Source organism: Canis lupus, chromosome 29 (assembly GCF_011100685.1).
Source record: "Canis lupus familiaris isolate Mischka breed German Shepherd chromosome 29, alternate assembly UU_Cfam_GSD_1.0, whole genome shotgun sequence".
Classification (NCBI taxonomy): domain Eukaryota; kingdom Metazoa; phylum Chordata; class Mammalia; order Carnivora; family Canidae; genus Canis; species Canis lupus.
Genome location: NC_049250.1, coordinates 33,675,795 through 33,690,688, shown reverse-complemented (window position 1 = coordinate 33,690,688; position 14,894 = coordinate 33,675,795). Strand labels below are relative to the sequence as shown.

The 14,894-nt window shown below is 34.4% G+C and overlaps 1 protein-coding gene across 16 annotated transcripts in view; it reads right to left on the bottom strand.

The window, feature by feature from the left end:
- The window catches only part of CNBD1 (cyclic nucleotide binding domain containing 1), a 531,845-nt gene that overhangs the window by 477,950 nt on the left and 39,001 nt on the right, over window positions 1-14,894 (bottom strand). For 4 of the 16 annotated variants that reach the window (XM_038579686.1, XM_038579689.1, XM_038579688.1 and 1 more), the window contains 2 exons: window positions 9,758-9,827; window positions 105-191 (listed from right to left, as the gene is read on the bottom strand). The exons of 7 other annotated variants lie outside the window; for them this stretch is intronic. Coding sequence is in view for 1 of the 9 variants with exons in the window: in XM_038579684.1 (XP_038435612.1) it covers window positions 9,758-9,827 (70 nt within the window). In the remaining 8 variants the exon portion in view is untranslated. The remainder of the gene's footprint in view (window positions 1-104; window positions 192-9,757; window positions 9,828-14,894) is intronic. 5 more of the 16 variants (XM_038579692.1, XM_038579693.1, XM_038579684.1 and 2 more) reach the window with 2 other exon arrangements.

Here is a 14,894-nt window from a genome sequence, read left to right as displayed (position 1 = left end):
AATGAAATATTACTTAAAATGGGAAGTTCTTGAGACTTAAACTAAAGAGAACCCAAAGCCCATGACATATATGGAATGTAGAGCTGGATAAGGATTCCACATACCCATATTTTTTAAAGAATCGGGTTGTTGTAGTGGTAGGATGACAAATGTTAGGTGGCAATCAACACAGAAGCAGCTTGTCTCAGTCACTGAAGAGAAATAAATAGAGGCCAAATCAACAGCATAAGGACTACAGTCAATGATATTGTAATAGCAATGTAACAGGACAGATGGTAGCTACACTTGTGGTGAGCATAGCATACATAATGTATAAACTTGTCAAATCACTAAGTTGTACACCCAAAACTAATGTAACATTATGTGTCAACTATACTCAAATTTAAAATAGATGCCAAGTCACTACCAAGAAACCTTTGGAATATGAATTATGACAGTAATAATCAGAGATATATCATTTAGGGAAGAGTAAAGAACAGAGTTGATGAGAAAGTATTCAAAGTTAGCATACAAGAAAATTTAATCTGTCCAGTGTACCAGCTTACTCGCTACTGCTCTTTTTTTTCAAGCAAGTAATCTATTCAAAAAATAACCACCATTCAATAATCTGGATGCTAGGCAACATACCCTTATGGGAAATTGTGAAAGACAATGAGAAGCAATTAAGTTATCAAATAAAAATTAAATAATATGCATCAGAAGAAATAGTGGGAGTGGGGAGAAAGCCCTCACCAATCATACATGCACGCACACACACACATCCTTGGTGAAAGAAAAACAAAGAGCTACATGACATTAAATACAAATAAGGCAATAGAAAGAAATTACAAATAAACAGGCTATATTTAGAAAGAGAAACAAAATTCTGACAAAACTTACATTAGGAATAGCAAAAGTGGCACTATTTAAGAAAATATATTCAGAACATAACAGCTAACACATTCAAATAGAGAAAAGAAAAAGAGATAATGATAAGCAAAGATAGAAAGTAGATACTAGGGATGCCTGGGTGGCTCAGCGGTTAAGCGTCTGCCATCAGCCCAGGGCATGAACCGGGGCTCTGGGATGGAGTCCCACATTGGGCTTCCTGCGGGGAGCCTGCTTCTCCCTCTGCCTGTGTCTCTGCCTCTCTCTCTCTCTGTCTCTCTCTGTCTCTCATGAATAAATAAAATTAGAAAAAAAAAAAAAAAAAGAAACCAGATACTATATGTGAAAACTTTTTCTGAATAAGAAAGCAGAAACAATGGCACAGGAAAAAAAATGCTCAAACATATAAGAACACTTTTCTCAAAGATATGAATATGAAGAATTAAATACCGTGACCCAGAAAGAGAAAGAGGAAGCATAATACATGATTTACAAAGAGACCAGATATTCTAGATGCTACAGGATGAATAAGTAAATTTTACCATATTTTGAAGATAAACAATTATTTCAATACCCTAGCCAAAACTCTGTGTGGCCTTAATCTTCTCCATAACAAAGTCCTGGCAAACATTAAGACAAATCAGGAGGTGAGGGGTATATATAATGAGTTTTATTCTCCAATAAAGGTAATAAATAACTATAAGACCTCAGAAAGTATAAAGAACCATAAGGCTTCTTTGAAAAATACAATGTGATACACATACAATTGAAGCTTAAATATTATGGACACTATTCTAAGTAAAGAGTAGGTATTGGGGATCCCTGTATGGCTCAGTGGTTTAGCGCCTGCCTTTGGCCCAGGGCTTGATCCTGGAGTTCCAGGATTGATTCCCACTTTGGGCTCCCTGCATGGAGCCTGCTTCTCCCTCTGCCTGTGTCTCTGCCTCTCTCTCTCTGTATCTCATGAATAAATTAAATCTTTAAAAAAAAAAAAGAGTAGGTATTTTGTAAGTCTTAACACAAATAATAAATTCTTCATAAATTCTAATGAAGAGGGTATAAATAGTAATGAGTAACAACTTGAAAGTTTCAGCAGAGAAGTGAAAGTATAAAATATATTTGTACAAATACTCTCACATAGTAAATAATCAGTATTTACAGTTTTAAAATATTTTAAAATAATGGGACATTAATAATATTTGAAGGTATGAATGCAACTAGTCAAAGAGTAGAAATTAATATCCTTACTAATCAAATTATGGTATGAAGAGGGAAATTTTTCTCATTTAATCCTAGACTGTAAATATTCATCGTCTAAAGTCGATAAATGAAAAGTACAGGTTTAGATACGGACTCTATTAAGTACTTTTGTGTTCCAAATTATATGGCATTAAAATTCATAAAGCAAAAGTTTCAGGAATAAATGGAGACAAAATAACTTCCATAGTAATTTTCTTTCCTTCTTACCTACAAATTAAGTAAAAACTGAATCACTAGGATATAAATATAAATTACATAATTAATGATATATATTAAACACATATCAAATTTATTCTTAAATAAAAGAGCATATCAAACCTGAAACTATAAAATATTGAGAAGGCAAAAATACTGAATGTTTTCATGAACCTATTGTATATAACTAAAGTCTTTCTCCAGAGAAAATGCATTCCCCAAAATATTTACATTACAAGAAAAGAGAAAAAAATAAGAGAATTAAGCATTTTGATTCAAGAAGTTAGGAAAAGAAAAATTAAAATAAATAAAATAAATGCAAGGGAAAAAAAGAGAAAATCAGAAATTAATTTGTTTATAAAGCAGTAAAAACTATAGAAAAGTAAATTCAAGAGAGTCTATGACACCCAGAAACACATAAAGTGGCATCACATAACAAAGTAAGATTTATCCGAGTAATTCAAAAAAATTTCAGTCACAATATATACCATATAATTCACCACAATAAGCCAACATTTAAAAATTAATAATCTCCACAGATACAGAAAAATAATTCAATGAAAGGATTACTTTTAAGTAATTTAATTTTTAAAAAGCTTCTTTTTTTAATCTGATGAGTGTATCAAGCCAAAAGAATCATACTTAATGTTGAAAAACTGTAAGAAATAACATAAATTCAAAAGCAAGATAAAAACATCCACTGGTGAGACACCTTGGTGGCTCAGTGGGAAGGTAGAAGGTGAAAGGTAAGTTGTCACAATAGCCAAAACCAAGATGTGAAGGGCATCCATGTGTGGGGGGTAGGTCTGTGCAGAGTATTGTAGGCCAAGAAGAGTGAGGAGAGCAGTAATTAGAGGTGAAAGGGGGAAGGGATCTGCCAGTGCCGATGTTCAACCCTTGATGGGGATGAGGGGGCAATGAGTAATGGAAGATTGGCTACATACAGGGAACTGATGAAAGGTATTAAAGTTAATTGGAGCAAAGTTTCTTGCTTCGGAGAAGGAAGTTACAAGTATAGAAAGTGAGAAGACAAAATGAACCCTATAGCGTTACACTGCAATTAGAATAAATTGGTATAAACTCCTGGTTTTCAATATATATAATTGACATGCAAACAAACATAAATGTAAATTTTTATTTCTAGGACGTGTCCACTGAGAGGGCCTGAGAGTAATGACACCCTCCAGATCTTGACTTGTAAATACAATTCTGCATTAAAATGAGCCAGGTCTCCTTGGGAAAATGGCTGATTCTAGGACTTAGATGGGAAAAGCAGAAGATGAGCCTGAAAAATCTTATAGTGTCAGAAAGCAAGAAAATGGTTAGATCAACATGAAGGCATTTCCAGTGGCCAGATTGTGAACAATCTGGGCATCAAAATATATAATGATAACTCTTTAAAACCCTTTGAATAAACTAGGAAATCATAATTTTACATTTATCTATTTAACATTTTATGAAAATTGAATATTTCTAAACTTTCAAAATACCTCCTCATAAAATACTTATTAATTACAAAAGGGAAAAGTAAATTCACTGCAGAGAAGTTCTCCAGAGAATCACATTAATCAATTGATTAAAGTGAAATCATGTGCCACCTGAAAAGATAGAAAGAGAACATAGAATCACAAAGATATCTGCCTTAAATCTAATAATGAGGAAAGATCAGAGAAACCAAACTGAAGTATATTCTACTAAATAGCTGGTTTGTAATCTCCCAGCATTAAGGCCACAAAAAGCAAAGAAAAGGGAGAAACTATTCTAGTCTAAGCAGAGAAGACAAAACAATGAAATACAACATGGGATTTTAAATTGGATCTTTTTACTATAAAAATCATTATCAGAATAATTGGTTAAATTCAAATGGGAGGGTCTAAGAATCAGATCACAGTATCTGTAACTGCTAATTTTTTTATTTTGGAGATCCGTCGGTGGCTCAGCAGTTTAGTGCCTGCCTTGGGCCCAGGGCATTATCGGGGAGTCCCGGGATGGAGTCCCACGTCAGGCTCCCTGCATGGAGCCTGCTTCTCCCTCTGCCTGTGTCTCTGCCTCTCTCTCTGTGTGTGTCTCATGAATAAATAAATAAAATCTTTTAAAAAAATGTTTTTTTAATTTTGATGGATGTATTGTGATTATGTAATGAGTATTTCCTTGTTTTTAAGAAATACATACTAAAATATTTAAGGAAAATGGAATGTCAAATAGCTATGAAAAAATAAGTTTCTTTATATTAAGCTTAAAACATCTGTTAAATTTTAACAATGTTTCAACCTTCTAAAATTTTATTTTCAAAAATTTAGTAACTTTCTCATATGATGACTTTCATAGTTAGTAAATATGAGGAAAAGATATCATTCATAATAACAGAGGAAAAAAAGGATAAAATGCCCAGAAATAAATTTTACTGTGGTATAAAAGGACACTTGTAAAAACTGGAAACAGGAAGGTTGAATGTTATAAAAATACAAGTTCTTGAGTAGGAATATTCAATATCAAAAATATATCAATTTTCCATAAATGAATCTTTAACACATTTCCAATTAAAATACCCACATGTTTATTTGTTAAAAAAAGCCCAAATATTTCTAAAGGTCATATAGAAAAATAAACGTAGAAGAAAAGGCTGCAAAAGTCCTTTTAAAAAGAGTAATCAGTAAAGCTTAATCCTACCAATGCTTCAAAAATTATAATAAATCAATACAAATTGGTAAGTGGGAAAAGTAATAGTTTCCAGAAATAGATTCAGAATGCATATGAAAATTTAGCATACAATAAAAACTGGTATTTCAAATTAGTACGAAAAAGACATTACTCAACAAATTGTGTCCGAACAGTTGGTTGTTCCCTTTGAAAATTACTAAGTTGTAGCCATACATCACTATTTTAAAGTAAATTTATTCAAAAATAAATTCCAGATGCACCAAATATTTAACAAGCTTAATATTAAAAATAAAACTATATAACGAAAGAAAGCATGGAAGAATTATTTTTAAATCTTGGCAAGGAGAAATGCATTCTAAGTGAGAATCAATAACAGAAGACAGAAACTACACAAGCGATCTAAAATGTTTGTATGACACAAAAATCATAAACATGAAAAAACGTAAACTGAGAAGATACCTGTAAAGTACAAGACAAAGGGCTAATTTCTTTTCTACACAAAGATTTTTTTGAAATAAGAGGAAACATAAACCTCAATGAATGGACAAGGGAGATATAAATAGGCTATTCACATAAATATACATGATTACAAATATAGAAGATTCTAAACCTCACTCTTAAAGAAATGCAAACTTACAGAGCAATTAAAACTATCTCCAACTAATTTGTTGGCAAAATGTTTGTTTTATAATGCATGATATTAGTGTAAATGTGAAATAGAAAATTGCATATACTCATGGTGGGAGTAGAAATTAGTGCAACCCCTTTGGAAGACAATTTATTAATAGTTATCAAAATTTAAAATGCACACATCATTTGGCCTTGCAGTTCTATTAATACACTTGCTTAGCAAATCAAGAACATCGTATAGGGAGGGTGCTTATTTTATTTTAACAGCAAAATTAACTAGAAACAAATTCCCACTGTATCAGGAAGGATCTAGCTATTAAGGGGCCAGTAATTTCAATGGAAAAAAAAAGATACAAAAAACTGTCAGATATTAGAAACCTGAAGAGACAAAAAGGGAGCAGAAAATCATACAGAAAGCATCTACCGCCATTATTTTTGCTTATGAAGCAAATGGAAGAGGGCTGAATTATTAAAATTTAGAAGCGGGGAGCAATGGTCCTTAGAAGTTGAGATCTGGACCTCTAAGGACAGAGCACCAGCAGCTGGAGCTGGATTGTTGAGGGGGTGCAATGAAGCTATTTCTGGGAACACTGGGAAAACTGCAAATGGAATTAACTGCTGCTGCTGGAACAAACAGGCACTGCTTGGGTGAAAAAGACATTGCTGAAGAGACACTCACTAGGAGAAGCAAACCAGAAATAGAAAACAAAAGGATAAACACTTTCCTTAGCTTGCTCCTGTCATCCAATCTCCTTTAACACCTGCTATTGACAGATCCTAACAGGAAGCCAGCTGGCTTCCTGGAAAAAACTGGTTTGCAGAGCCTCAGCCCCAGCATCACAAAGCAGAACGTATAGAAGTGTGAGTTTAAAGGTGAGCTACAATAGGTTAAATAGCACATCCATCCATTAGTAGTATTTTGGTATATTCAAATAATGATATATAATATAGCCACTAAAATGAATAAGGTAAATATCTACATATTGACACGAAAAGGCCTCCATAAAACATATTAAGTGAAAATAAAGGTATGAAATAGGGCTAATGCCTTACTATATATATTGAAATAATATAAAATATATTTTAATATTTAAAATATTAAAATTTTAGTATTTAATGTTAAAAATATTTAATAATATGTACATACATATTTACATACTTGAATATACAAGGAGATTTTCAAGAAAAAAATTTGTGTATTTTTTTTATTGGAGTTTGACTTGCCAACATATAGTGTAACACCCAGTGCTCATCCCGTCAAGTGCCCCCTCAGTACCCGTCACCCAGTCACCCCATCCCCCTGCCCACCTCCCCTTCCACTACCTCTTGTTCGTTTCCCAGAGTTAGGAGTCTCTCATGTTCTGTCTCCCTCTCTGATGTTCCCTACTCGTTAAGAAAAAAATATTTTTTCATTATTGTTAATTCTGAGGGTAAGATTAGGACTATAGGTTAGAAGGAAGACTCACTCAACTTTTCAATATTCTCTTGTGCCTGAAGCATATGTTACTACACAATAATTTTTAAAAGAGACCTACTTACCAAAATTCCCATAAATTGTGTAAGATTTTGTTGATGCTTCTGCTATTTACTTATCACCTGCATGATAGGCATTGGGGATACAAAGACATTTCAAGGATAACCACTTATCTCCAGATACTTATCTAGTAAGAACCTATAACCCTAAGGCACATGTGTATGAGGTAACTAACGTGAAGTTAAAAGGTGATAAGAATAATATAAGGAGTATAGAATAAGTACCAAGGGAGTTCAGAAATATGGAAGACTCTACTTCATACTGCAGAGGCCAAGGAGAGTCTTTGCAAAGATTAAAATAGAGCAAGATAGACAGGAACTCCAAGAGGAAACACTGAGCTAAAGCACGAGAGTATGATGAAGAGTATGATGGTGTAACTCATAGAGTAACTTTCTCCTAATGTGGAAACTCTCCAGCTCTGATCTCTAGAGACCAGATAAAGGTAGAGCTATCAACCAGATGGCTAGGTAACATTATAACAATGTCATTATTATAACAATGACCCCTGATTGGTGAGTTGCATCTAGACTAAGAGAAACAATAGATGATCTACAAATACGTAATGGAAAAAAAAAAAATACGTAATAGAGAACCACTAAAATGGGCGTCCCTGACTATAGCAACTCTTTTTTATTAATTTTTTATTGACGTACAGTCGACGCAGCTTGGAGGCTTTTCAAAAAGTTACAAATAAAAATAACATAGATCCAATAATTCCACTATGGGTATTTATTCAAAGAAAACAAAAACATGAATTTGAAAAGACATATGAGCCCCTATGTTTATTGCAGCATTATTTACAATGGCCAAGATATGGAAACTACAGTGACTCTTTTTTTTTTTTTAATTTTTACTTATTTATGATAGTCACACACAGAGAGAGAGAGAGAGAGAGAGAGAGGCAGAGACACAGGCAGAGGGAGAAGCAGGCTCCATGCACTGGGAGCCCGACGTGGGATTCAATCCCAGGTCTCCAGGATCGCGCCCCGGGCCAAAGGCAGGCGCTAAACCGCTGCGCCACCCAGGGATCCCTACAGTGACTCTTGTAACTGAAAAGTTCCTTATAGGAAACTTGGAAAGAGTGCCTATGGAATTTTTTTTATAAGAGATATTGGTTCCTGTAGGGCTTTTAAGTCAGGAAAGTTCAGCACCTGCCCTATGTGATTCTCATTACCTTGAACCTGAACTACCACACAGGGAGCCAAAGATGATTGTTGTGCTGCTGCCTCAGCAGCTGTGAGAACAGATTCCTCAGAAAGGAACACCTGACTTAGAAATGAACACTGACTGCTCTTCTGGAAGATGCGATTCTATCTATCTTTGGAGCACATGTGCCAAATGTGGTCATCTAAATGTTACATTAAACCTAGGAAGTAAAAAAAAAAAAAAAAAAAAAAACTAGGAAGTCCTCTCCCTGAGCAGCACTGCAGATGGGTTTAAAGAACATCAATGAAAGTGTTTTAGTGGAGAGTTCTACCAGTGGAACTATAAAGTCTAGAACATGAGAGATTTTAGCCAAAGCGTGAAAATTGTAAATGCAAGAGTGAATAAAATGGATTGCAATCTAAGTTTTAGAAGAGAGTAAAACTCTGACAGCTTTTGAGTAGACAGTTAACATGATCAAATTCCTTTTTAAATCATCATATTTTTTTTAATTTTTTCATCATATTTTTAAAAAGGACTCTGGTCCATAATACATGTTGGAAGGAAGTCCAGAGATCAGTTCAGTCAAAGGTAATGGAGGCCCAACCCAAGTGGCTGAAGGGAACAGACTAATGCAGAAGGTATTTCTGAGATAGACTGCTTAGAACAGAGCAGTAGCCTGAGATGCAAGGCGTGACCTAGTGTGACCACTAGTGGAGAGATCTGATTTGCAATGTATTGCAGTTTACTGCAGGGTTTCCTCCCTGAACCCCCTGTCATTATCTGAGTTCAAGTTTGTTGCCATTACTTAATTTCTAAAGGTCACTCAAGATTTTCTGACAAAAAGTACAAGTACACTGAGATAGTTATGAGTGGTAAGAAAAAAAATAATGCTTGTTTTTTTTTTTTCCCAATAAAGCATTCATCTTTTCTCCTTGGAGATTAAAAGTGACTTTTACACTGAAAAATAAAGTTGAGAAAATAATTGTGGTTATTTCTTTTCCTAAATAATCAAGTGGCATTTTCCACAGGGACTATTACTGATTATAAAAACAGGGAGACATATACAAATATTCAACCACCTTTTCCATCTTTTGTTCCTTCTTGGAACATACATTCTCATGTTTTAGCTCTGTTTTTCAAACTTGTTTTCTTGTAGATATTACACAGTCTGATTCTCTGTCTTCTCCACTGACAGGCCACCCTTTTTCTTACTTGCACTCCTAGGATTTGAATGGTTTAAAACTTTAAAATGGAGCAATAGTTACTTTTCCAGATAAATATATATCTTGAAACTCCTTTCATCTTTAGCTACTAAAAACTGAAAGTCTCTCAAATTACAGGAAATGCCCTTGATGTGTTAGGAATGATGACATGGTTTTTTCAGGTTTTCTGTAAATGTACATCGTAAAATGAAAAAGGGAAAAAAAAAAAAGAGCAAGGAAAGCATTCACTTAGGAGTACTACCTTGTTTCTAAACTCCTTGAAGTATCTCTGGTCTTCTCCCGAATGCCATTTTTTTCCCTTCTACATCTTCCTAAATTGGAAAAAGCAAGATGTACTTATAAATATCTTGTGACCTGAAACCCTTTTTGTTACTGGAAAACAAACAAAAACATCCTTTTTTTAAAGTACAGAAAAGCTTTCTCTCAGATAAATCAGTAGTTAAAATGTAAAGTGTGTTTTTGAACTTGCCCTTTCTCAGAAGGATAAGCCTAATAAACATGAAGAAAATAGAAGCATAGCATATTAACCCAAACAAAGACAGCTAATTAGACCATACTCCTAACAATAAGTGTGTTAAGGACTTCCTCCAGTCAATTGCTAAAGGACAGCTCCCTGTCTTCTATTAAAAAACATAATATTTTTCTTCCCTTTGTCTCTTCAAGATAGCAACTTCTAATATTAACAAGCCATGTGTGTACCTAGCCCCAGATGCCATTTCACCCAGGTGATAAAACTACTATAGATTTTGCTAACTGTAACATTTTACAACAATTCTCATCCAGAATAAAAAGTGGCATGACTTTTTGCTTTTGAGAACAATCGTCTCCTTCTGGGTTAGCAAGCTCTGAAGGATCCTGAGATGCAAGTAAAAAGGGCTCTAGAAGGAGAAGACTGGAGAGTTTTAAAAAATGTGTAAAGAATTCAAGAAGCTTAACTACTTGGAGTGCCTGTGAATATGGATTTCAGAGTTAACGGAACACTACTGGAGGAGTGTTTAAAGATGCACGATATGTTGTCTAGTTAAGAGTGTCTAAATGGCAAAAATGGCAAAATGCAACAAATGCATATATATCATTCAACTGGTAAAATGTGGAGAGGATTTCAGGGTAATGGGTAAGAGGGAACTATACTGCTACTGACATTGTAGTTTTTAATGAGAAAATTCATACAAATGATACTATGAAAATTCTCTACCACTTGACAACTGTGTGAACCTTGGTATGAAACCACCCAAGCCTCACTATCCTTAACTGTAAAATGGACCAGGTATTAGTTTTGCATCACTGGTGAAACAAATTATCACAAATGTACAGCTTAAAACACAAATTTATGATTTTACAGCTCTGGAAATCAGAAGTCTGAAACAGATCTCACTATGCTAAAATCAAGTTGTCAGCAGGGCTACATTCCTTCTAGAGCCTCATCCAGCTTGTAGAGGCTGCCACAATTCTGTGGCTAATATACCCCTTTTATCATCAAAACCAGCAATGGCCAGTTGAGCCTTTCTCACCCTGAATCTCACTAAGTCACATGCCTCCCTCTTTCACTTATAGAGGACCCTTTTGGCAGTGGGCCCACTCTCAAATCCAGAGTCTTCTCCCATTTCAAGGTCAGCTGATTAACAGCCTTAAATCCATCTGCAGCCTTAATTTCTCTTGTCATGTAGCATAGTTAATTCACAGGTTTCAGGGATGTGGATATGCACATCATTGGTGGCCATTATTTTGCATACCACAGATCTCCTAAGTGTCTTGTGAGAAATAATGAAATAACATAATATGCAAAGTGCTTACACACTGCCTATGAAAAGCCCTCAATTATTATTCATGTGTAAAATTTATAGATAAGGTAGACATGTCTCACTTAAGGTAACCTAACTAACCTCATCCAAAGTAAGTAAGGATATATATATAATGGCCAAATTTTCTCTAGTTTGAGAAATAATTGACATATATCAGTGTATAAGCTTAAGGTATATAGCATAATTATTTGATTTACGTATACTGTGAAATAATTATAACATGTATAGTTAACATCCACCATCTCATATGGATATTAAAAGAGAATGAAAAAATATCCTTGTGATAAGAACTCTTATAATCTACTCTCTTAACAACTTCCCCATTATCATACAGCAAGTATTAACTATAGCCATCATGTTATACATTATATCCCTAGTGCTTATTTATAACTGGAAGTTTGTATCTTTTGACCATCTTCCTCCAATTTCTCCTCTCCTCTACTCACCCCCCACCTCTGATAACAAAGTATCTGATCTCTTTTTCTATGAGCTTTCTTTTTTTAAATTTATTTATTCATGATAGACAGAGACAGAGAGAGAGAAAGAGAGAGGCAGAGACACAGCAGGAGGGAGAAGCAGGCTCCATGCCAGGAGCCCGATGTGGGACTCGATTCCGGGTCTCCAGGATCACGCCCTGGGCCAAAGGCAGGCACCAAACCGCTGAGCCACCCAGGGATCCCACTATGAGCTTTTTTTAAAGATTCTACATGTAAGTGAGATCATACAATGTTTGTCTTTGTCTGTCTGACTTATTTCATTTAGCACAATGCCTTCAGGGTCCATTCATATCATTGCAAATTTGGGGATTCCTTTGTTTTTTATGGCTGAATAATATTCAGTTGTGTATATGTACCACAACTTTATTCATTCATACATCGATGAACACTTAGGTTGTTTCCATGTCTTGCCTATTGTAAATTTGTAAATAATGTTTCTATGATCATAAGGGTGCAGACTTTTTGAGTTAATGTTTTCATTACCCTTGGAATTTCCCAGAAGCAGAATTGCTGGATCATATGGTAGTTCTATGCTCCATACTGTTTTCCATAGTAGCTATACTAATTTACAATCCCAGCAATGGTGCACAGGTATTCCCTTTTCTCCACATCCATGCCAGCATTTGTTTTCCCTTGTCTTCTTGATAATGACCATTCTTTTTTAAAAAAAGATCTTGTTTATTTATTCATGAGAGACACAGAGAGAGACACAGGCAGAGGGAGAAGCAGGCTCCATGAAGGGAGCCCGATGTGGGACTCAATCCCGGGACTTCAGGATCACACCCTAGGCGGAAGGCAGGCACTAAACCACTGAGCCACACAGGGATCCCCTTGATAATAACCATTCTTAAAAGGCATGAGGTGAAATTGTAGTTTTAATTTGCATTTCCCAAATGACTAGTGATTCTGAGCATCTTTTCATGTATGTTGGCCTTCAAATATTTTCCTTGGAGACATGTCTACTCAGGTCCTTTCTTTGCCCATTTTTTAAATTGAAATTTTTTTTTTTTGCTATTGAGTTGTACAAGTTCTTCATATATTTTAAATATTAATCCCTTATCAGATATATAGTTTGCAAATATTTTTTGCCATTGTGTAGGTTGTCTTTTCACTTTGTTGATTTATTCTGCAGTGTAGAACCTTTTTAGTTTGATATAGTCTCACTTTTTTAAAAATTTTATTTTCTTGCTTGTGCTTTGGGTGTCATATCTAAAAGAGCATTACCCAGACCCAAGTCAAAGAGTTCTTTCATGTTTTCTTCTAGGAGCTTCATGATTTCAGGTCTTATATTTCAGACTTTAACCCATTTCACGTAATATTTGTGAATGTTAGATAGTGGTCAAGTTTCGTTCTTTTGTTTTTGAATATCCAGTTTTCCCAACATGATTTACTGAAGAGATTGTTTTTTCTCAGTTGAGTATTCTTGTCTCCATTGTCAAATACTAGTTGACTATATGTGTTTATGTTTACTTCTGGACTCTCAATTCTGTTCCACGGTTCTCTTTGTTTTTATACCAGTACTATACCGTCTTAATGCCAATAACGTTGTATAGTTTGAAATCAGGAAGTGTGATGCTTCCTGCTTTGTTCTTTCTCAAAATATTTTTGGCTATTTGGAGTCTTTTGTGGTTCCACATAAATTTTAAGAATGTTTCTTCTAGTTCTGTAACAAATGCCACTGGAATCTTGATAGGGATTGCATCAAATCCACAGATAAATTTTGATAGTATTGACATTTTAACAATATTAATTCTTTCAATCCATAAACATAAGATAACTTTCCATTTATTTACATCTTCTTTGATTTCTTTTATCAATATCTTATGGGTTTCAGAGTAGTGATCTTTCACCCCCTACCCCCTGGTTAAATTTATTCCTAAGTGTTTTATTGTTTTTGATGCTATTTAAATGAGATTGATTTCTTTCTTTCTCAGAAAATTCATTGTTAGTTCATAGAAACGCTGATTTTTATATGTTAATTTTGTACCCTGCAACTTTACTGAATTCCTTGATTAGTTCTAACAGTTTTTTGGTTGAGTCTTTAGGGTTTTCTATATATATAAAATCATGTCATCTGCAAATGGAGATAATTTTAGCTAGATTTTTTTAAGGTCCTTAACTGAACCTTCCTATTTATGCCCATTGCATTTTGAATCATTCCCATTTATATCTTCTTTATAATTCAGATTTAGTCATATTATCGATTGAAAGCATCCTCACACGCGCCTTCATGAGATCATTGTTTCAGCAGAGGCAGAGTTTGCTAAGGGAAATTGTCAATTTGCTAGAGTTAGCGCAAAGACACAGTTACTAACCAAGCAGGACATGTCTCCAAAGAGAAGTCATAGACATAGAACATCAAGTAGGAACCTCTAAAGGGAAAACCAGGAGCTCCACTGCTTTCCATTACGCTCAATTCTGTTCTGAGATCTAAACTGCTGCTGATTTTTCATCTTTTTATCACTTCACACAAGTTAAGTGTCCTTGGGAGACACTACAGAGGGTAGCACATAGCTCATCCCATTGATTCTAAATTAATTTGATATTTTAACTCCCAGCTACTGTGCTTCCTAGGCTGCTAAATTGTTTTAGGGTGACTTTTTTTTCCTTTGCACAAATAAAATCTGTCTAGTAGAAGCTGTGGGTTTTGGTAAAATTACATTTAACGTTTATTTCAGTTCACTTAGAAATACAAAACTTTGACTACATTCAAGAATTTTTTTCACAATGATAAAAACATACAAAAGTAGCATATATAGGAATTAGTTTTATTTAACATAAGCACTTTGTCTAACACTTCTCAAGACATAAGTATACCCCTTCAAAGCAGTGTCAACTGTTGTCTATAGCACCCTTTCCCCTGGAGATTATGATCATTAATTTTTAAAAAATAATTTGAAAGAGTTAATGAGCACAGGAAGATAAAAGAATAGACAGGTTAGCTTTCTCAAATCATACAAGTTACCCAAAGAATACTTTAAAAAGAGTAAATTCCTTATTGAAGTCAAAAAAAATCAAGATTATTTTGTTATCCAGATTTTTTTAACTTCAACTATCACTAGGACTATTTCATAATATT